Source organism: Thunnus thynnus, chromosome 16 (genome assembly GCF_963924715.1).
Source record: "Thunnus thynnus chromosome 16, fThuThy2.1, whole genome shotgun sequence".
NCBI classification, from domain to species: domain Eukaryota; kingdom Metazoa; phylum Chordata; class Actinopteri; order Scombriformes; family Scombridae; genus Thunnus; species Thunnus thynnus.
This window is the reverse complement of record NC_089532.1, coordinates 8983121-9004830: the sequence shown is the minus strand read 5'-3', so window position 1 is coordinate 9004830 and position 21710 is coordinate 8983121. Positions and strand designations below refer to the sequence as shown.

The 21710-nt window shown below is 38.1% G+C and overlaps 2 protein-coding genes across 2 annotated transcripts; one reads left to right on the top strand and one right to left on the bottom strand.

Moving 5' to 3' along the window:
- Positions 1–391: 391 nt before the first annotated feature.
- On the top strand, positions 392–11847 carry ahi1 (Abelson helper integration site 1). Its single transcript, XM_067614266.1, has 27 exons — positions 392–499; positions 887–936; positions 1983–2101; positions 2375–2955; positions 3076–3164; positions 3263–3449; positions 3641–3833; positions 3926–4021; positions 4122–4307; positions 4497–4649; positions 5020–5152; positions 5350–5473; positions 5774–6003; positions 6429–6535; positions 6656–6774; positions 7227–7357; positions 7468–7608; positions 7838–8031; positions 8146–8191; positions 8331–8383; positions 9153–9270; positions 9602–9660; positions 9856–9921; positions 10010–10172; positions 10272–10357; positions 11016–11104; positions 11267–11847. The coding sequence occupies exons 2-27, from the start codon at positions 927–929 to the stop codon at positions 11436–11438; spliced, it is 3645 nt and encodes a 1214-aa protein (XP_067470367.1). The 5' UTR covers positions 392–499; positions 887–926; the 3' UTR covers positions 11439–11847.
- Positions 11848–12279: 432 nt separating this feature from the next.
- slc18b1 (solute carrier family 18 member B1) lies at positions 12280–21314 on the bottom strand. Its single transcript, XM_067614730.1, has 14 exons — positions 21099–21314; positions 20744–20883; positions 17557–17652; positions 17392–17465; positions 15810–15957; positions 15428–15584; positions 15192–15328; positions 14981–15082; positions 14788–14879; positions 14121–14216; positions 13930–14004; positions 13629–13722; positions 13229–13278; positions 12280–13000 (listed from the first exon to the last, which is right to left on the bottom strand). Exons 1-14 carry the CDS (start codon positions 21127–21129, stop codon positions 12943–12945), a joined length of 1350 nt encoding a protein of 449 aa, XP_067470831.1. The 5' UTR covers positions 21130–21314; the 3' UTR covers positions 12280–12942.
- Positions 21315–21710: the final 396 nt, after the last annotated feature.

Below are 21710 nucleotides of genomic sequence, written 5' to 3'. Positions count from 1 at the left end.
CATGTAATACTGCACTGAACTTATACTGTGTGTACTATATCCCCCCAGACCCAGGAGACCTGTTATTTAACATGTGTCAGCAATTTGCCTCATAATGTAAACGGGTGCAGAGCAACTTTACAACTTCCCTGTGTTACTTTGCTACTTCAAAAGCAGATTTTACAAGACTGTAAAATAAGGGGGAACTTTTTTTTAATTATTATTATTATTATTTATTTATTTATTTATTTATTTTTTTACCATAAATGCCTCTCTTTTAACAATAATAATGGTTAAAAGCCTTATACATCCATGGGAAGGGTATTCAGTTGGTTGCAATCTGCAACCTCACCGCTAAATGTCACTAAATCTCACACACCGGTCCTTCAAACGTAATTGGCTAATTTGTTGTTTAGGTGTTTACGTCACAGACATGGTGTCGACGCTCCGCCCTCGTTGGTTGACTTGGAAACCGTCGAAGCGTTGTTGGTGAAGTTGGAGGACGGTACAATCACTGCAGGTTAGTTGGACGAAGTTACTGTCAGCTAACTACAAGTCAGCCTGTTAAAATACATTCATGTGGAAACGGGTTTGTTTCTGAGGCTCAGACTGTTTGTTCAAGAACCGAAATCTAACGGTAACAAACGTAGCTAGTGTTAGCACGTAGCAAGCTAACGCTAACTAATGCAGCTAACGTCAGCAGTTAACTGTCTGTGATAAAGAAAACATGTCTATGGTGTATTTTTGGTTTTTCTCCAGTGATTTTACTCACATCGCTAAACGAATTGTGTAGGCAAACCAATTTAGGGGGGTGGGTGATCTAATGTTAACAGAGATTTCGTCGTGCAACGTTAACGTTATCCCTGTTTTGTATTCTTAGAATAAAGCCTCTTTTTTAACGTTACAGCTTTTTTCACTCAGAATGAGAGACATTCCGGTGCCTGAGAATGCCTGCTGGTGAGTTTTCTACTGTTCCCCAACACATCTAAAAGTAGTATTACTGCAGTGTGAAGATGCTAATTTAGAAAGAAAAATGTCCCGCAGTCAAAATTGTACATCATTATAGGTTTAAAAGGTATTGATAATGCAAAATAACTTCTTTCAAAGTGGTATATTATTATGTATATCATAGCATTGGATTATTGTTATTGATGCATTAAAGGATAGATTAACAATTTTTCAAATCTGTCTAAAAACAACAGTCAGGTGCCTATATGAACACCGAAAGAGGTTTTCCTTGCTGTAACTATTCCTCCTGTTCATACTGTTCATTAAAAGATCCCCTTCAAATGTGCTTTCAATGTAAGTGATGGGAGCCAAAATCCGCAGTGCGTCCACACACTCATTTTGTGCAAAAATGCATTTAAAAGTTTACCTGAAGCTTATATGACACTCTAGCAGTCTGAGTTATCATATCAAGTGGATATCTGCCACATTTACTGTCTTTTTAGCATAAAATTCCCTCTTTGTGTTTCCTCGGATAGTGTTTCCCTGTTGAGCTGTGGTGGAAGTATAGTAACAAAAAGAGGGTCTTTGGCACTAAAAAGACTTTAATGTTGAAAGAGACCTATTTGATTTTACTAATTTGGATGGCTGAAGCTTCTTATTAGCTTCAGAGAAACTTTAAAATACATTTTTGCACAGAAGGAGGACTGTGGATTTGGGCCCCCATCACTTATATTGTAAGTGCATTGTGAAGGGATCTTCTAATGGCCAGTGTGACCAGGAGGAATAATTATGGCAAGAAAAATCATTCAGTGTTCATTTGGGTACCTGACTATTGTTTAAGACAGACTTGAAAAATGGTGAACCCGTCCTTTAATGTGTAAGCAGAATTTCAGAGTTGTAGCTGATCAAGTTGGAGCTGATTTAATACTTCTTTATATACTGTTGGGTAGTTGTTGGTCAGTGCACACTCTGCTGGTAATGATAGTGTTAACTGATCTCAACATAGCCAGTCCACATCCACTTTGCCCACTAACGGTAGTATTACCTTTTTACAGGTGAGAGTGAAGACCGGGCAAACACCCGTGAAAGATTCAACGAGGTGTTCAAGAAATACACTGATTCAGAGAAGAAAAAGTTAAAGAAGAAAAACCCTGAAACCAAAGAGACCATTGTGGTAAGTTTTCTAATATGTGCAGTTCTATCTTTAGTGGTGAAGACTGGAGAGCATAGTTAAGTGTTGAAAAACGTCAGAAAATGTGACTGAAAAGCTTCAGCATACAATGTGCAGCAGAAGAAATTAGAATAACCTTATTTGACATTTTTCTCCTCCCCCCAAAATACACTGCAGAGTAATGCAAACCACTTTTAATGGTTGACATGTTATTAAAAATGAAAGAGAATAACATAAATATAATATGCCTTTTCCTTTTCTTTCCTTCCTCTGTAGCTCCAGACTCTAACAAAGAATCTCAACCTTGAGAAGGACACAGAGGATGATGAGACTATCCTCCAGAACACATATCACCCTGAACAGGGCAGCCCCCGCTATACCAAGAACAAGCGGAGAGAGAGGGAAGTAGCAGAAAAGGTAAACATCAATAACAGTCGAAACCAAGAGGAGATTCAACCATCGAAAGGTAAACGAAAGTCTAAGAGGGAACTTCCCTCACTTCCTGTACCTGAAGACACCACAAGTTACAGCCAGCAGGATGCAGATGCTTCCAAGTCTGAGATCACTTTGGAGTCAGATGATGTTGGTGGGGGAAAGGAACCAAAACGGAGAAGTAAGAAAGGGAAAAGCAAAGGAGATGCAGAGGCCAAGGCAGAGAGCCAGACGGAGGACTCTGAGGACAAACTGCTTGCAGAATACCAGCAGCAGATTGCACAGGAGGAGGAAAGGACTTTGAAAAAGACACAGGTCAAGACAGAAGAAGATAGTTCGGCCTCCCACAGTGTTTTACTGAATAATGATGTTGGGAAGAAGAAAAAGAAGAAGCTGAAATCTGTGATTACAGAGTCAGATGTAGGGTGTGTATACCTATTCATGTGATACAGATGTATTATTTTTTTTACACTTTGTAATATGACTACAAGCTACTGTTTTTAGAAGCATGTTGAAGTAAGATTTAATCCTTTTTGCTCCACCAGGGATGAAGATGAAGGTGCCAACCAGGATGTTGATGCGGAACATGAAACAGAATCAAAGGGAAAAAAGAAAAAGAAGAAGAAAAAGCAAGGTGATTGGATGCTAATTGTCTGAAAATAATTTACAAAGCTCCAAAAGTCCACAGCACATGATGTGAAAGAATGTCATGTCTTATTTTCCTGTTTTCAGTTGTCAAAGAAGAGGGTGAAACCGAGGCAGAAGCACCGCAGAAACGAGTCTTTGATGACAGCCTTGTGCTGGGAGTGTATGTACACAGAACAGATCGCCTCAAGTCGGACCTGCTGATCTCACATCCCATGGTGAAGATCCATGTCGTTGATGAGAACACCGGACAGTATGTGAAGAAAGAAGACAGGTGAGAACGGACGCTGTCAGATCCGACATTCAGATTAGTGTTTGTGTTTTCACATCTGTCTTGGTTTGGTCCCTGTTGGGGAGCACAGGGTGATGAAACCTTAGGAAAAAACATAATATACTGAACGATAAACCCTCCAACTGCATGCATTCAGTATTTTTATTTATTTTGTCTTTCTCTTTTTTTCATAGCCATCGTCCAGTTTCTTCATTTTATGAGCAAGAGAACGTTGATCACATTCTCCCCATCATGACTCAACCTTTTGATTTCAAGAAGAACAAATCAATCATCCCTGAGTGGCAGGAGCAGATCATCTTCAACGAACGCTTTGCGCATTTCGTCCAACAAAATGACGAAAGCCCCAGAGTCATACTCTTCTTTGAAGTAAGATACATTTTATGTAGAAATATATTCAACTTTGTAGCCAATTCTAGTGTAACTGTCAATGATTGTTTTTATTTGAATATTTCGTAAAGATCCTGGATTTCATAACGATGGAAGAAGCAAGAGCCAATGTTGATGTTGACAAGCATGAGCGAGGATTCAGAAAGATTGCATGGGCGTTCCTCAAGGTATTATATTTGGCCTTGCCTTTTGGAAGGAAATATCACCCTGATTGTTTTTAATTGTTTTTTTTAATTCTCATGTCACATTTTCTCTTGAATCCTTCAGCTGGTCGGCACTAATGGTGTGCTGAATATTGATAGTAAACTTCGCCTCCAGCTCTTCTGCCCTCCACCCAGGGCAAAGAGGCAACATAAAACAATTGAGGTGGTCGAGTGGTGGAGGAAGCACCCCCGAATCAAATACACATCCACCCTTTATGTAACGGTGAAGGGCATTAAACTCCCTGAGCATGTAAGTCAGTTGCCACTTAATAGTTGCTACCATTAATTATTGCTTTGTGATTTCTTGATGATCTGTCTCTGCTCCAAGCATCTAGATATATACATATTTGATATGTTACAATTTAGGTAATAATGTAGGCAATCAGTCCACCTGTGGACTCAGTAATATGATGTTCCTGACTTACTGCTTATTCTCTAGGTGGACCCAAGTATTCGTTCTATGATGGCGCTGCAGGAGGAGAGGGGAAGCACCTCCTACAGTGAGCTACAGAATGAGGTCACTAAGAAAAGCCTAACACAGCCTCAAGACAACAAGCCACCAGTCTTGAGATGGAGCAGACTGCCTGGTCAGGTTAGTAGAGTTAACAGACCTCAAATGAAAATCTTTACTCTAATCATATGAATCTCAACAGTCTTAGTTAACCATAAATATGATTTGGTTATTTTTCAATTGTAATGGACTACCCTCATCATTAGTATTTATAAATCATGGAGATTGTTTGATTCTGCATCAGCACAGAATGGACAGTGTGTGGTAAACTATTGCACTTAATCTAAATTAAATTGATTTTTATATACGTTGTAGAGATTACCTTAGCTTTTTGACATTTCTTTGCCCCTTTCCAAACTCCACATACTGTGTCTGACACTTAAAACAAAGTCAAAATTATTTTCTCCTTCTTTCTGACCCATAAGTCTTACGTGGTTGTTTTCTGTTAAAGGTCTGTCGGATTCCTAACAAGCCTATGCTGGCGTTTCGTGGTGGTCAGATGGGCTGTTTCACAGTTCTCTTCTCTCATGCTGGGACATTATTAGCTGCCGCTTGTGCTGACAGAGATGCTTTCCCTGTTGTAGGTAAGCAACACCTCATCTGTGTAAATCTCCCCCTGCTGATGCTCGTGAGCAGAAATCTCCAGCTAATTAACTTCCTGTTTATACAGTAATTATAAACAGCTGTGGGAATTGACCTCAGGAGTCTGCAACTTCCAAGCTTATACAAAAAAAAATTAAATACATTGTGCAAAAAATAACCTGATTATTTAATGTTTCAGTGTACGAGATCCCTTCTGGCAAGGTTTTGGCTGCCTTCAACGGCCATCTCAAAATCGTGTATGATCTCTGCTGGTCCAGAGATGATCGGAGTCTTTTGTCTGCCTCTTCTGATGGAACTGTCAGGTAAGTTTCTGTGATTAGATAAAAGAATAGGTAAGCTGATTGGAAATGAGTCAGTGTATGATGTGAGGGCAGTTGCTGTAACAGCTGTTTTTTTTTAGCACCTCTAGGGGGAGTAAGTACTCCTCTGATAATATGTTGCTCGCTCTGTGTTTTTGTTACCAGTGACACAGCATGTTTTGGGCTGCAGTTCTTACCATTTGTGGTTATCTGACTCAAGAGTACATTTAAAGAACACATTATTCTTTGTATAAGATAGTTTTGCATAATTCCATTTTTCTTCATCTTGTTCTTCCCCTTCAGAGAGTGGAATGTGGAGAGGCTTCTGGGAACGGCCCAGAAGGTGCTCCCGCATCCTTCATTTGTGTACTGTGCTCAGTACCACCCCACAGCCCAGAACCTGGTGGTGACGGGGGGCTACGACTCTCTGGTGCGAGTGTGGAGGCTTGATGTCGATGATGTGAATGGCCGGCTGCTGCAGGAGTTCGAGGGTCACAACAGTTTCATCAACACTGTTTGTTTTGACTCTGAAGGTATTTTGTGTTTGGAATAGTGTGTCTATGTGTATGTGTGTGAGTTCTGTCGTAGACTGATAGCCTGTCCATTGGGTGTACTTCTCAGTAGATGGTGAGATAGGCCCACTGCCACCCACAACCCTGCGCAAGATAAGAATGAATTTGATCTCTTACACTCTGACTGCCCTCTTATCATTTTAATTTAATGCTATTGTGTTTATGAGGAATGTTAGATAAAGAAGGTCTTGGTTGACAATATGAAAATAGGGGGGATCCACTGCCTGTACATTTAAGAAATACTGAATGATATTAAGTTATAGATAGATAGATAGATAGTTAGATATTAAAAGTCTGTTGTAAAGGTCATCATGATGTATTTAATGTGAATGAAGGATATTATAGCTGTACATTCTCATGGCCGATGTTCCTTTTGTTGTAATTAGGAAGGAGAATGTTCTCTGCAGACAACACTGGCCTAATCATTGTATGGAAAACATCAGTAAATGACAGAAAGCAACGGCAGCCATGTCATCACTGGTGTATAGAAAAGGTAACAGAATAAACTGTGTGAAATGTTTGATTCGCCTCTACATCCCTTACAGTATACTGTAGATTTATTATGTAGTGGTCTGAGTTGATATTTGAAATCCTACATGTTGTGTCTTGGCAGAAAATTGGTGAGAGTGACCTCAACGGTATCCCCATCAACATGCTGCAGCTCCATCCGAATGGGCGGTGCCTGCTCATCCATGCTAAAGACAGTGTCCTGAGGATGATGGATTTGAGAATGTAAATATGACAGAACTATATAAAAAAATCCATCTGTAATTACAAGAAGTAATGACCTGTGTTCTGTCTTGAATATCATTTTTATTATCGGGAACTCAACTCACATATCATATCAACATAAATCATTGGAGGTGCATTATTTTCATGGAGGTTGCTGTTTCCTATAAAAACAGATTCGACTGAAATACTGAAATGGTAGCTGTAGCAGTGCAGGAGCAAATGGTTGTAGGATAGGCAAAGAAAAAAATTGAGTATGATCTATAATATAAGGAAGGTAACCATAGTAACAAGATTAAAACATGGAGTGTGGAGGCATCATCAAAAAATGCATATTTTATTGCTTGGAAAAATTGTCCGAAAACACATATTATATTACTATACATATTATATGTATCTGTTAAAATACATATTTGTATCTTCCATTATACCTACCATTTATCTGCTCCATTCAGTTTGGCTGTGAAGAAATACACCGGAGCCACAAACTACAGAGAGAGGCTCTATAGCACTTTCACGCCATGTGGAAACTTCATCTTTTCTGGAAGCGAGGATGGAATGGCATATGTCTGGAATACTGATACTGGTGAGGATCATGTTTTGTATCCCAAATAAAGAAACCAGTCACTTCTTAAAAGTTTTGACAGTATTCTGCGTAGGGACTCCAGCTGTCAGCTGTTCTGGCTTTCTTCCCAGGTGACCAAGTTGCAGTGTACTCCGAGCTTTGTTACCGCACCGCTCTCCACAGCGTGTCATTCCACCCTCACGAGAACATGGTAGCTTTCTGTGCCTTCGGTCAGAGCCAGCCTGTCCATGTTTACCTGTACGACCGCAAAGGTTAGTGCTTTTCTTGGTGAAAACACCTGATAAGTGACATTTTACTTATGTCTGGATTCAGCCCCTGAATCTCTCATTAACTGTGCTCACTGTTTTCAGGCAGAAATTAAACTGTTATTTTAGTCAGTTGAGCTTTTCAGTGTCAGTCACTTAATAGTGATGTACAGGCATTGTAATACACACTGATCTATCATGATCATGATTTGATCTGTCATGCTGTCCCACACAGTTTCCCAGCTGGAGGCGCACAATATAAAGGCACTGAGCAGATCAGCTTCTGGAGACACCAAAACTGTCACAAATACACCGGATCCCCCGGTGTTTCAGGACACATCTGCCTCTTCAGCCATGGATCAGTATGCCCAAGCAACAAGAATTGCATTAAAAATGCAATGTGTCAAAGAGCAACTGGATTCAGTACTTGTAAATACTCATCCTCTACTTCTTTGAAATATACTTTGAAATAAGTAGTAGATGTCCTATTACAGTCTGAAGTACAGTATGTACATAATCTCACCTTTTCAAATCATTGTTTAGGAACCACATAAAAGATCTTCAGCTTCTGGATACATTTATGAGACAGGTACTGTATGCGTTTTAGATTGTTGTACAGCTTTGTTTGTATAATCAGAATGGTGCAGCATTACAGCTGTATTCACCTGTTTGTGCAACAGTGTTGTCTCTTCATGTGCATGAAAAATATTCTCTCTTTTGTGTCTCAGAAAAATTGTGCATCACTCACACACGGAGGAGCGTGGTATTGGATACTAGCACAGTAAGTTTTTGATCTGTACTCTTTAAATACACCTCTGTGGTCTTAGATTCATTAGGTTCCCAAAGTTTTTTGCACCTTGACTGCTGTTATATTGACCGTTTTGTCACAGGTGACCGGGGGATGGGAAGTGACATACTTGCTGATCGTAATTGTTCTCCACTCCCTATCAGTACACATACTAGAAGATAAGGTGCCTGTAAATTATTGAAGTTTTGGCTCGGGTGTTATCTCTCTATTTATTCCCAAAAGAAAAGGAGAGGGACAAACACCAAGAAAACAGCGAAGGAGAGGGAGTTGGCGAGCATAAAAACTGAACTAAATAGAAACCTAACTTAATTTGGTCTGTTTCACTGTGGTTACTTACTGAATAAGAAAAAATACAGCTAAGTTATATAATCATTATTCAGCTTTGTTTTGCCTAATCCTTGTGACCCAATAACAAATGCTCTGAGGCTCGGTACCGTCCACGACCTGGGGGCTACAAAGCTCTGCTCTCACCTTTATCTAAACTAATGCTTTCTCTGTTTTGCCCTCAAGCACTGAAAAGGGGAAAACCACAAAACAAGAAATTATGGTTATAGAGTGTGTCTATAAATAATAAGCTCTTTCTGCGTCATTATTTATAGTACACCATGTCATAGGAAACCTTGAAATTTCAGTGATTTTGACTTTAAATTGACCTCTGTACATGAAATGGCAGTAATTACTGCCATTCTGAAATGCAATAATTGCTATGCACCTCAGGCCCAGCTTTTTTTTTTCCCCACAGATGGGATTAAATGCCTCGTTACCGCCTCCGTCTCTCCTGTCGCCACACTCCAAGCTGCAGCTCTCTGGTTCTCTGGCAGAGCAATTTATCCCCCAGGCAGCCCTGAGCACCCAAAACCGTGAGTGGCTTGTACTGTTAATCACACTGTTGTTTGTCTTTAACCAATGAATGGCTTTATTGCTGCGGTGTGACATCTGAGGTCAAATATTTCCAAAGATTATCGCTGCACAAAGTATAGGACTGTGTGACCAAGACCAAATGCTCCCAGCGTTGTGGTTTAGAGTCTCCGGAAGCATGTACACCATACGCAGAGACACAGATGGACCACTTGTAATTTTTACCTGTGTTCGTAAGTGAGCACTGTAAATACAAGTCAATGGATCATGTTACAGGCCCTGATCAAATATTTATGCTTGTTTTTTGTTGTTGTTTTTCACTTGTAATTTCAGGCAGGTTCAGTCCAGTTGGTCAGCGGCTAAAAGGAGCTTCATCTTTCAGGCTACAGACGGTAAGGCTGTGAATAGTTCAATTACTTTATTTCCTACCTTCCCTGATGTTTTCTTTCTTTCTTTACTAATTTAAAATTAACAAGATGAACATAATCACACTGGTTACACAGTCAGATGTTACTGGAGTCTGCCAAATAACATGTCTACCAACATTGCTTCTACAGATTTAAACAATGTTCTCTTCTTTCCGTCAGACCCTTCCTGACCACATTTCCTCCGGCGTTCATGTGGAAACTGGTTCAGCTCCTGTTCAACAAATAGTAAGTATTCACCGCAACTGTTAGCTCAGTCACATGAAACTTTCCCCTTCTCCTTGTCAATCACTCAACATTTGTGTTCTTCCTGTAGGTTGTCTCACTCTATGACTACAGAGCTAATCGTTCTGATGAGCTGACCATACGCCGAGGTGATGTCATCCACGTGCTGTACAAAGACAATGACAGCTGGTGGTTTGGACGCCTGGCCAATGGGCAGCAGGGGTATTTTCTTTCGTCTTATGTGGAAGATCAGAGTGAGTGGATTGTGTTTTCCTGTGACAAGACACCTTGTGGATAATGTGTATAAACCCTCCACATGTGATGCAAGATGCTAAGTGTTTTTCATGTTGTAGGAGATTTCAGTGAAGAGGTGACTCAGTCTGTAGAAGCACACGCAGTCGTGTCTGAAGAGGCGGTTGAGAGGTCAACACCAACCAGGGTGAGAAGACAGAAAGATTCAAAGCCATCTGTCTTGAATCTGATATTTTTTTTCATCAATAAATGACGACTGGGGGCTAAAAGGCAAAGGGCTCTTTACACTGGTGTGGCTTAAACAGGGGTATACATTATTTCAACCCAGACGCATGTGTTCTTTGTCTTGTCTCTGGTGCTTCTGTTTCTGTTTGTTAAAGTGACACTTCAGCCAAAATCCACATCCTCTGCAGGCCTGGAAGGTGGCTTTAAAAGGTTTGACAGAGCAATAAAAGACAAAAAAATACAGACACGCTGCTGTTTTCCCTATTCTTTTTTATTTTACATGGAAATTGACAATGCTTTGACCAAAAAATGAACTTCCTACAGTTACCTGAGGTCAAAATGTTGTAGAATTAAAGAATAAGCCATTATTGTGACAAGTACAGCTTTTGTGCGCTGCTGGAAATTGTCAACTTTGCCATATTTTGGTGAAACTATGACAAATCATGAGCCACTATTGTAGCCTGCAGTGGGGGAGTGATTCTTAAAAGTTTTGGGAGGAGTATCACTTAAATGAAACAGACAAATAATACATGACGTTTATGGGCTATCTGTATGGTGTGGTATCTTTTCCTGTCCTTCTTGTTGCTATTTATTTTTCTCTCCTTCCTCGCCTTTCCAAGGTCTCTGCTGCAATTACTTCTTCTGGGGAACTTAGGTTTCTTTCTGAGCCAACACTTTCTGACACCGACCCTGAGCTGACTGATGCTAAGTAAGTAGCTCACATTACTTGTGCTTTGGTAACTACGTTAGGATTTGACTTTTGCTCTTCTTAAGGAGAAGGAAGACAACCCAGGGTAATGATTGGCATGTTAAGAAGTTATATCATGGCTTAGGGAAAAAATGCTGATTTCGAAATATGGTTTTCCTACAGAGCTAAAAGGAAAAAGAAGGTGAAAAAGCCAGGACCATCATCTCAGGCCACATTTTCAGATCCAGATGCTTCGGGGTCAGCCGGCAGCAGGAGGAGAGTCAGATCAAAAGAGAGACCTCTCCCAAAGAGACCCACTGGCCGGACTAACAGTGCCTTCGAGCCTGATACATGAACTAACGGACACATGATTGTTTTCAACTCGAGTACTTTACACTTCTATTCTTTTTGTCATGTAAAGTACATTTTTGTAATGACAAACCTTCAAAATATGTTGTATTTTTTCCAATATGTTCATATTCTGTATTGTACCTAATACAGATTGATCAATGATATGTAAAATTTTGTTTATAAAAATGTCTTAACATTAAGAATTGTGCTATTGTGGGGATGCTTTTGTATGTTTTACATTTTTTATTGTTTGTTGATGTAAACATAAATTGACTATTGCACACATTTTTACTGATGATATACAGTAGGAAACAAAATTTCTGCAATATTGTAGTTCTGTTTTCTTAGCCTGTAAGAGATTAACAAAGTTTGTATATGCTAATTCTTCACAATAAAAATGCTGATTATTTATCAACAAATGTGTTGTTCATCTCGTACTACACATGCAACATGTACAATTTGTAAAAACACTTTTGATATTTAGTACGTTGCATCAAAAGTGATATTTTGATCATGTACGTGCAAGAGAATCTGGAGTGTACATGTGAAATGATGTAAAAAAGGGTCTAAAATATTCTGCTTGTTACAAATATATTTCAACATTATTTAAGAGGAATATTTGATCCAGTCAAATGGAAAGTGACCTATAAATTAATGTGCGGTATTTATTAGCATTAGCATGTAATGATTTCATATTTAACTTTCAAAATGTTCCCACATATTAAACAGATATTAATATTTTTTTTTGTATTAACTATAAGCACCCTCTGCAATATATGTCAACTCATTTTAACTTGCATGGTGTGCACATGTGATGGTATGGATGGAGTAAACAAACATGCATGTGAATGTTTACATATTTACCATTTTTATTCAAATCAGTAAAAAAGTTGAGATTTCTTGTCTTTAAATATTTCAGTCAGAAAAGAAGGCAAAACATCACTAACTGCAGAAAAAAAGTGACATGATGCTCCCCGTTATATTAAACTATACTGTATATTATGTACCATTCAATATAACCTGTATAATGTATCACTCTAACAACAATATTATAAAACCGTTGCTTCCTTCATGTTACTAATCTGGTCGGCGTGTGTCGCCTCATCATGAAATCAAAGTCATGTGATGTAGAAAACATTAAAAACGTTAATGCAGCAGCACTATAGAATTATCGTCCTCACAGATAAAATATTGCACCTTGTAATTTACTGCATAGTCTCAAATGATAATCTGACTCTTAAAAGTTCTAAGTTCAAGTTCAATAATAGTTATATGGCGTTGTTTTAAGGCTATGTAGCAGTACCTACTTCAAACAGTTCAAACTTAACAAAACATCCCAAGTAAAAATCATTACAATCCCTATTACACAAGGGTTTATAATTTAAAAGAGTTACATAGCAATTAATAATAATGAAAAACAATTTGTGTAACCTCATATCCACAGGGAGCTGAAATAGTAAGGTCAGCTTATGTTCGGTATGGAGTCCCTCTACATATTGCTGAGGGTTTCACTCATTCAGGAGAGGGGTGGTTTCTTCACTCTGTCTACTCCGATCTTCTTGAACACTTAAATTTGAACAAAAAATTAAGTGTTAAACCCAGCGTATTCTTGGAGACTGCATAAATAAAGTCGAAATATCCTTCCACATATTACACAGTATATATAAATATATGAGACAAACCTGATTATCCTAATTCACACATATCTTTCCACTATTTATACAGTATATAAGAATGTATAAGGCATCTAAATATATGGCAAAAATCGAATTATCATAATTTGAAGTTAATTACCTTTGTCGTCGTATTCGTTGATAGAGATAATACACAGCCAAGGAAAAAGCCTGAGGACAGCATGACACAAGAGCAGTCATTTAGTGTCATGTTAAACTGCCAAGAAACATGAATTATAAGTTTCTAGTGTTTGACCCGAGTGATTAAATGAATGCCACACAAGTAAAGCGACAATATTCACTGTATCATGCTGTCTCTGCCATGCCGGAAACTTTATACAGGCCTGAGAATCAGCCTTGTGTGTCTAACGTTAACATACAGTCCATTGCAGGAGAATCTTTCAAGTCACAGGAAGACAATAAAAAGCTGATATGCTGTACAATTAAGTATACTCATGCAATTTACATGGCTTCATGTGTCCTTTTTCCTCACATGGACCACTTCAGCAACTAATACTTACACCCAAAAACGCTAAGCCTCCTTGGACAGCAGCTGCCCATTCAAAGCTTAGATGTTGTGTGATGAGGCCACCCACGACTGGGCCATAAAACATCCTTAAATAAGACAAAAAAACAAATTTCCACGTAAGAATTAAATTCATAACGTTAAAGATCAAACAACAGGATATTAGTACCAACCAGCCAGACAATTTTTGGTTAACATTGCACTAATCTGCTATATTAGATTACTGTATCACTTCCCCTTTTTTTTTCAATTCAGCAAACAGCTTTTGAGAGTCAGTGGAAGCCAGTACGACTTACCCCATGGACCAGACCGCCCCAAACAGTCCAGACACCATTCCAAGAGTACTTAATCCCTCATCAAATCCTTGTTCACTACAAAGAACAAAAGAACAGAATGTAAAGTATGTGTTTCGCCTTGCATTACATTTTTTTTTTTTTTTTTTTTAACTGCAGGTCATGAATATATAGGAACATGTGGAGCCACTCACTATGCACATGTGATGATCTCAGGGAACGTGGGGATGGCAGTCATGCCCAGAGAAAACCCAATTACACCAAGCATGATGACCAGCAACCACAGCTGACTACACATGCAAAACACAAACACACAAACACACAAAAATACAAGTTAGGAATTATGTTGTTTTTGTAATGAGGCAACAGTGAGGCAACACATGACCTACTGAATACTGCCAGTGGTAGAAGAAGAAGTAGTAAAATCATTTACTAAGCTTTGTCTGACTCAGTTGCTTGTAATTACTGTCTAAAAAAACATAACATAAAGCTGGAGTCTTCGCTGGTTGACAAGAAGTTTGGAGGAAGTCACTGCACCCGGCCAAGAAATAGTCATGTACATGACACCTGTAATACCTCACAATCTTATCGTTTTTACACTTCGGTTTTTATGCAGATTTTTGTACAGAGTTTTAGAAGTCCTAATAGGCAGATTTTGTTACCTTTGGATAGAGCTAGGCTAGTTGTTTCCCCGTTTCCAGTCTCTATGCTAAGCTAAGCTAACTGGCTGTAGCTCCATATTAAAACAGACAGATATGATAGTGGTATCAAAAGAAAGCAAATGTGTGTATTTCCCAAAACGCAAACTATTCCCTCAAAGTAGAGAGTCTTAGTTACTTTCTACCTTCACCACATGCTCACTTTGGGATGTGAAGGAAAGGGACGGGACCAAGCAAAAAGAAGCCAAATGCTGTGGCGACGGCTCCTGTCACCATGAACCAGCTCCTGGTAGCCTGATAAACACCAACAAATGGAGGATTTTGTTTAACTTGACAAACGTAAAGTTGTGAAAGAATTATCTCCATGTAATCATTTTAGTTGCTTTAATACTCACAGGATATTTATCAGTGAAATACCCCATCAGTGGTGATGCCAGGCAATAAGGTAAAGACAAACCAAGCATGATGAGTCCGACGTAGCCAGTTGAGAGATTAAACTAGGTAAAATAGAGAGAGGAAAAATACTGTATTTCTTCATCATTCACACGGTGCATGAAAAGCTTTCTACCTAAAGTAATTTGACTTTTTCGGAACAGAGCATATTACCGTATCAATAGCAAACAGGGACAACGTGGCATCCAAGAAGCCCAGACCTGCACTTAGAGTGAATATCACATAGCAGATCAGCACTATTTTCACATGAGTGAGAAGCCCAAAGAATGAATCCTTTGACGGGTCTGCATCTGTGTAGAGAGAAGCCCAAAATACTCACAGTTCAAATCTAGGAGAAAAAATAAATACTTTGGTGAAAATAATTTGGGTGAAATATCCAAAACTGCTACCAATGGTTGGCAAGATGTAAATGTTGAAAGGAACCATAATCAATAGGAAACACCCAAGAAGCATAAAAGGGACTTCATATCCAAATGACTGGTAGAACCACCCTCCGACCGGTGGTCCCATGATAAGACCAAGTCCTGTGAAAATCTCCAAACTACCCTAAAGAGAGAGAAATGAAGCACATTAAAATATGCATTTACATATACACAAGCAAGCAGAATCTGAATTACTACATACTGTATTTAGGTAGCTACTTATTATTTTCCATGGCTCTGGGGGAAAATGCGAGATACAAAACAACTCAAACTATATTGCTGTTTTTGTTTGCTCGTGATTCTAATGTCTAAACAACATGCCAGACACACAAGGGTTGTCTACACTCACCAAAACAGTTGCCACATTGTTTGGGAATATTTTTGCTGTCAATGCAAAAGAGGAGGTCATCGCAGCAGCAAAGCCCACAGCGTCAACAGACCTCACTACAAAGCACATAGTAATGAAGGCAGGACCTGCAGGAACCCGATCTAGTAATCTGCGAGAAAAGAATGAAATCATTTAATGTCAAAAGACTGAGACGATATAGGCTGTTAGCTCAGTCTTAAACAGCAAGGAACAGTGTGTAATGTAAGGTGACTAAACACATTAATGAAGAATAATCATTTTTACACCAGATGAAATCACAAATCTGCATTTTTTTTCCCACATTCAGATAAAGTGGAGAAAAACAACAGATTTAATAAAGAACCATGTACAATACCAATACAATTCTTTCATGTTTGTTCATTGCCAGATTACATAAAGAACTTTCTCATGATTATCTTAAAAGAAGGCTGGTGTTATTCTATATTTTTCTACCAACAATGCATTAGTTCATCTCTCAGTACTTTACACTTTCTCTGCCCTTTCTGTGACTCTCAGCTCTAAGCCCCATTTGTTCCAACTCAACTCATAAATCTTTACAAACAGATCACACATATATAGTTTCATTCTTCTAAAAGGCAATTTCCTAAAACAGCTGGGGAATGTAGTTTTTTTGACAAATGTCACTAAAACAGGAGCAAAATGTGATTTTGTTGGGGACTATTTTTAAAAAAGCAGAAATAACCCAGTGCAACAGTTCTGCTAAAAACTACTGCTCTGTAACCACTTAATCTAAATTTCATTTCATGGTCTTCTCATATAATCTCAAACAATCTTGCTTTTAATATGACAAGTTTACATTATTAATTTATAGTTGACATTGTGGGTGTATGTGAAGTGTTATTGTGTGTAGCTTTGTATTTTGTATAATGTGTCCTGTGTGTTTTTTTGCTTGTTGTACTGTTTGTTATTGTGCTGTTATATGTTTTATTTGTAAGGGACTGCAGATGAAAATTAGCTTTAAAGCTAACTCTGGTGCAATACATCAAATGTTAACATTTATGTTTAAAACTGTACATTGTCCCAATAAAAACAACACAACAAATGTCCATTTAATATTTTTTTTGGATGGAGGCTAAGGCACAGAGGAATAATATATATACAGTATGTATACTATATATTATAAATAAATAAATAAATAAATCTGGGTTTAGCTACACACACAATACTTTTTGGTTGAATCAATTCGTTTTTGGTTTTGGACTTTTCAAAGTACAGTATATTGCCTTGTCTTTTCTTTTTGGGACTCCTGTGATGAACACCTTGAATACAATGTTTACCGTGAGACAATCAAACATTTTTACACAGAATGTATGAAGCCTAGAGGCCTAAATCTGCAATTGCTACAATGCAAACATTGACAAAACTACAAATTCTGTTATGTGAGCATTATCTGTAACTCTTAACTCAGTGTTATGCAAAATACTCTGCTTTCAAAAACTATCGAAAACTTGAGAGTTGTTAAATATGTTAAGATTACTGTATTATACTAGTTACTATATGCATCATCATCATCATTCACATGGCACACAGGATCAACACTCACCCAAACAGAATGGTGCAGCCTGATGACACAAAAAGCCCCGTAACAAGCATGAACTTCGCACCAATTTGGACAATCTGATAAGAGAGACTGAGAGTCACTTACATCCGTGCAACAAATCACACTTCACATAACATTAACTGATTAAAAATAATGACGTATACTTACATATTTTCCTAGTATCAGTGAACCAATCAAATTGCAGACAGCATAGCAGCCAAATATGAGACCAATAACAGTCTGACTGGCTCCTTTCTTTACTGCCTGTGTAGAAAATATTCAGGCAATGTATTCATAGGTATGAGAAGAGACAATTAACTCACAGTAGAATTAACAAAAGCAATAAACAATAATCAAATATTCTGAACTTTTCCCTTAAATGGATGCCTCAAATGATTGATCAAGAACTATTTGTTACTTTACAGTTATTACAGATGACACCAGCTGATCTTTCTTGAGACCTTCTGTCCAGTGAGAAAGACAAAACCAGTCATTCACTGGTCTTCATCGAGGCTGTCTGATGTATATCACATGATTATTGGTACATTTTACTAAGAAGACACTACTGCTAAGTTTTTAAAAGGAATTGGTGATGGTTGTATGATCAGCTTTGGTCCATTCTTCTCATCACTGTGATACTATTCTTCAAGACAACTTTGTGGCTATCTGCAACTCCACATAGTCATCAACTGATCAAATTAATTATTGGACAACTCCTTGATTGAAACACTGCTCCTCCCAATGTTATTTTTTCAGCCCTGTTTGTTTGTTTGGTTATCTGTCTCTTTGTTAGGTGGATATCACAAAAACGTGATGTGGTCAATTAGTCAACAACTGCCCTTCATTCAAGTGCTTTAGTCGAGTAAGTGCAGTAGTTCTTGCATCCTATGACTGTCTATATGAAACTTTGGCGAAAGTTCAAGAAGGAAGATCTCTTCCATCAAGTTCTGCCTATATTCCACTATGGGTGTATGTCTATTTCCTCTCAATCACTTCCACTTTCCCACACTGTGAAAATCCATTCATTCACAATTCTGACATCACCATACCTGACTAATGATCTTTCTACCTGTGTTCCTCAAGCCAATCAGTCGCCATATGCTTTAAATATTACTGTAATTCTGCCATTCTGTCATTCAGACATACTATTACGCAACCCACCTCCTCCCCATCACCACCATGACCTCCAAGGTTTTCATCAAGTACCTGCTGACCTGCTGGGGGAGGAGGTTGGGGAGGGGGGGTGGGGGCGGGGTCCTGTCCTCTCCTCTCTTAATAAAGGCTTTATGAAGATTCTTCACATTGATGGAGTCTAATCCCCAAAACTGTTTCTGTCGCTAACATCAATATTGTTATACACTTCAAATTGATCTTTCTTATTGAAGTATATTTTAATGGATGCGGATAAATTACTTAACATTTTTTACTTTTAAAATAAAAAATAGAGATTGTGCAGGTGTTGTGCAAATTAACAGCATTGGAAGTACATTATGAATTTGTGACAAATGGAGCTTAGCGAAAGTTCAGTCAAGAAGACCAACTTTCACATGCTCAGGTCTGTTAAACCACCTTTCATTCCCTCCCTAACGCGTGCTCACTTATAATTTCCTTGCTGTCATTCCCCTGGGCATCAAGTAAGATGTCAGCTCTTCACATCAGTTGGTCACCAATAGCACGATGACACACCTTCAGTCAGCCTATCATATTGCAGCTGTCTTTTTGTTTTCTCCCTCTTTGTCTTAGTGCTTTCATGGTGCTGTTTTTTCACGCCCCACCACCTCCCCATCACCGCCCAGTCTTCACAGATTCATCAGTGCATCACTTCCTCAACCTCATCAGCCTTATCAGTCTCAGCAGAAGTCATCAGCCACCACCAACAGTGTCTAGACTCCATGGGGGGATTTATCTTGCTGCGGCTCAGGACTGATGTCCCTTGATTCAAAATCTCCCTGTGGAGTCTAAGCGCCAAAGACTTTTGACAACACTTAATCATCAGTATCATCTGTATAATAAACAATTCTCTTGCTTATTTCACGTGTCTCTCCTGATTAAAATAGCTATGGTCTATGTATTATATTCTACTGTTGTTTTGGGGAAAAAAAGCCTCTTTTTTGCCTCTGCTGACCTCATTAACCAAGACTTTAATATGCAACTGCCAGTTAATAATCTGTGCTATAAACACACATTTTGGCACATATAAATTGTAGATGTTTGTTTGCTTTTTAGAGTTCTATAAATTACAGAACAACAGCATGTTTTTAAACAAGTAGTAGCAGTAAAAGAGTATCCAACCCTGGCACTGCTGTCTAATACGGTTCCCTTTAAAAAGGGTTTATAGGTTGTAAATAAAGCTTTATAGTTCAGTTATAAGTTAGAAGAACAACTTTTGAGTTTACAGGTTGTGAAAAATCCCTACTTGGACCATATTTACCTTCTGTAAAAGGACAGCCGAAGATCTGAACCAAGAAAACATTTATTTAACCAACTTATTGATGGATTAATAATGGATTACCAATATTAACTACTTTATTACACAAACAAAATGATAAACCCTGGCCAAAGGAATCTTTTACAACCTGGCCACCCAAATTATTCCTACACCTAAGTTATAGCATTAGTAAATTATTTATTAACCATTAAAACTAACCGACAGAAACCTTTGCTGAACAGCAGCTTATGTGTCCATATGTGAAAATGACCTGAGAATTATTTAGTTAAGCTTGGTTTATTTGTTTATTTGTTATTCTCTTCTCAAAAGAACAGAGAAACCTTAAAAATGAGCATGAAAGTTATCTTACATAGCAAATTTTCATTTGTAGTCCCTGGCCAGGTGTTAAAAAGACACCTCAAAATAGAATAAAAGTGATAAATAAATATAAAACAAAGTGCAAAAATATTGTGCAACAGTGGCACGAGTAGGAAAAATTAGTCACCATACTGATTGCGATATTTTCTTTTTTCCCAGAATGACTAAGCTGCTCTACTCTGCCTCTGATTGGCTTGACCTGATATTCTTATCCTAACCAGTCTCACTCCTCATGCCTAAACCTGACCAACCCAACCAACAAAGGCAACAAAGTATTAGCCAATCAGAGGCAGAGAAAGGTGGTCGCCATCCTGGGAAAAAAATTTTGCCATACTGGTCATACGAGATCACGTAAGGCGAGAGCAGCAAAACCACTGAGTGTATTTAACATTTAATTTCACTTGTAAAATGAAAATAATGTTCTTCTTTTAAAAATACATGGTCTCCATTTAATAAAGCCATTAGTTAAAATATTTAACAATTTATTAAAGAGCACCTTTAAACCTTTAAACTCATTTGTACCCATTGAGGAGGGCTTCTTTAACTTACCTCATTAGGGAAAAATGGGCCTAATATTGAGTAACAGATCATTGAGCTGAAGTTGACAGATGCCATTGATATTAAAGTGAGTTTCTGCTGTCTTGTCATCCTCGGTGGAGGATCTGTTGAATCTGCTGGAGTGCTGTCATCTGATATGAAAAGAAAAAAAAAGGGGAAGTGACTACAGGTGACAGAAAATAGGATTTATATTGGTAATCTTCAATGAAACTGGTGGTAATTTATGAATCAAAATAGCAAATTAAGGGTCAATTCATTTGGAAGCTGTTGCTGCTGGTTCAAAATTCACCGCCAGAAATGGTAGTTTTCAGACTATATTTATTAAAAAGTTATTAAAGTGACGAACCTCTTCGCCGAAGATCATCGTGTGGGTCCATTTCTTTAAAATTCAGGTCAGAAATAAACGGGGACACGCAGGGAAAGAAAGAGGAGGAATCCTGGAATCACAGACAGCTCCTGACTGTCTGTTCAGACCTCTCTTCAACCACAGACAGCGAAACACCACGCGAAGCAATCACGATGTTTCCGGTATTTCCTCAAACTATTAGTCAGAAAGTAAGTGCTTTATGAGACAGAGGAACGAAGTCTCGCGAGTCAGGTTAGGGTGAGATTAAATCTAGATAAGTTTAGATCCCGCGAGAGTTCGCTGAATACAAATTCCCACTTTTGTGACATATTAAATGAAATTATAAATCTATATTATTACTGTAAATATATATTATCATTATCTATATCTATATATATATCTATATATATATATCTATATATATATATATAGATATATATAAATGAATATATAAATAAATATTATTAATCACTCTGAATTTTAGTTTGCATGGACAGCTGTGAAATTAATTATCTATGAACCTTTATATAAAACGAACAGCTGCAATTTGTATGATTTAATATGTGAATTTGTGTTTTGTTGTATTCTTTTTCGTTTGTAATGTTATGGTCC

Coding starts and splice junctions, on each gene's coding strand:
- slc18b1 (XM_067614730.1), bottom strand. CDS start 21,129: ATGGACCCACACGATGATCTTCGGCGAAGAG. Junction 14,880..14,980: donor ATTTCACTGATAAATATCCT/GTGAGTATTAAA, acceptor GGTGTTTATCAG/GCTACCAGGAGCTGGTTCAT. Junction 14,217..14,787: donor CCTTTCCTTCACATCCCAAA/GTGAGCATGTGG, acceptor TTGCATGTGTAG/TCAGCTGTGGTTGCTGGTCA.
- ahi1 (XM_067614266.1), top strand. Junction 5,474..5,773: donor TCTTCTGATGGAACTGTCAG/GTAAGTTTCTGT, acceptor CTTCCCCTTCAG/AGAGTGGAATGTGGAGAGGC. Junction 7,609..7,837: donor TTACCTGTACGACCGCAAAG/GTTAGTGCTTTT, acceptor TGTCCCACACAG/TTTCCCAGCTGGAGGCGCAC.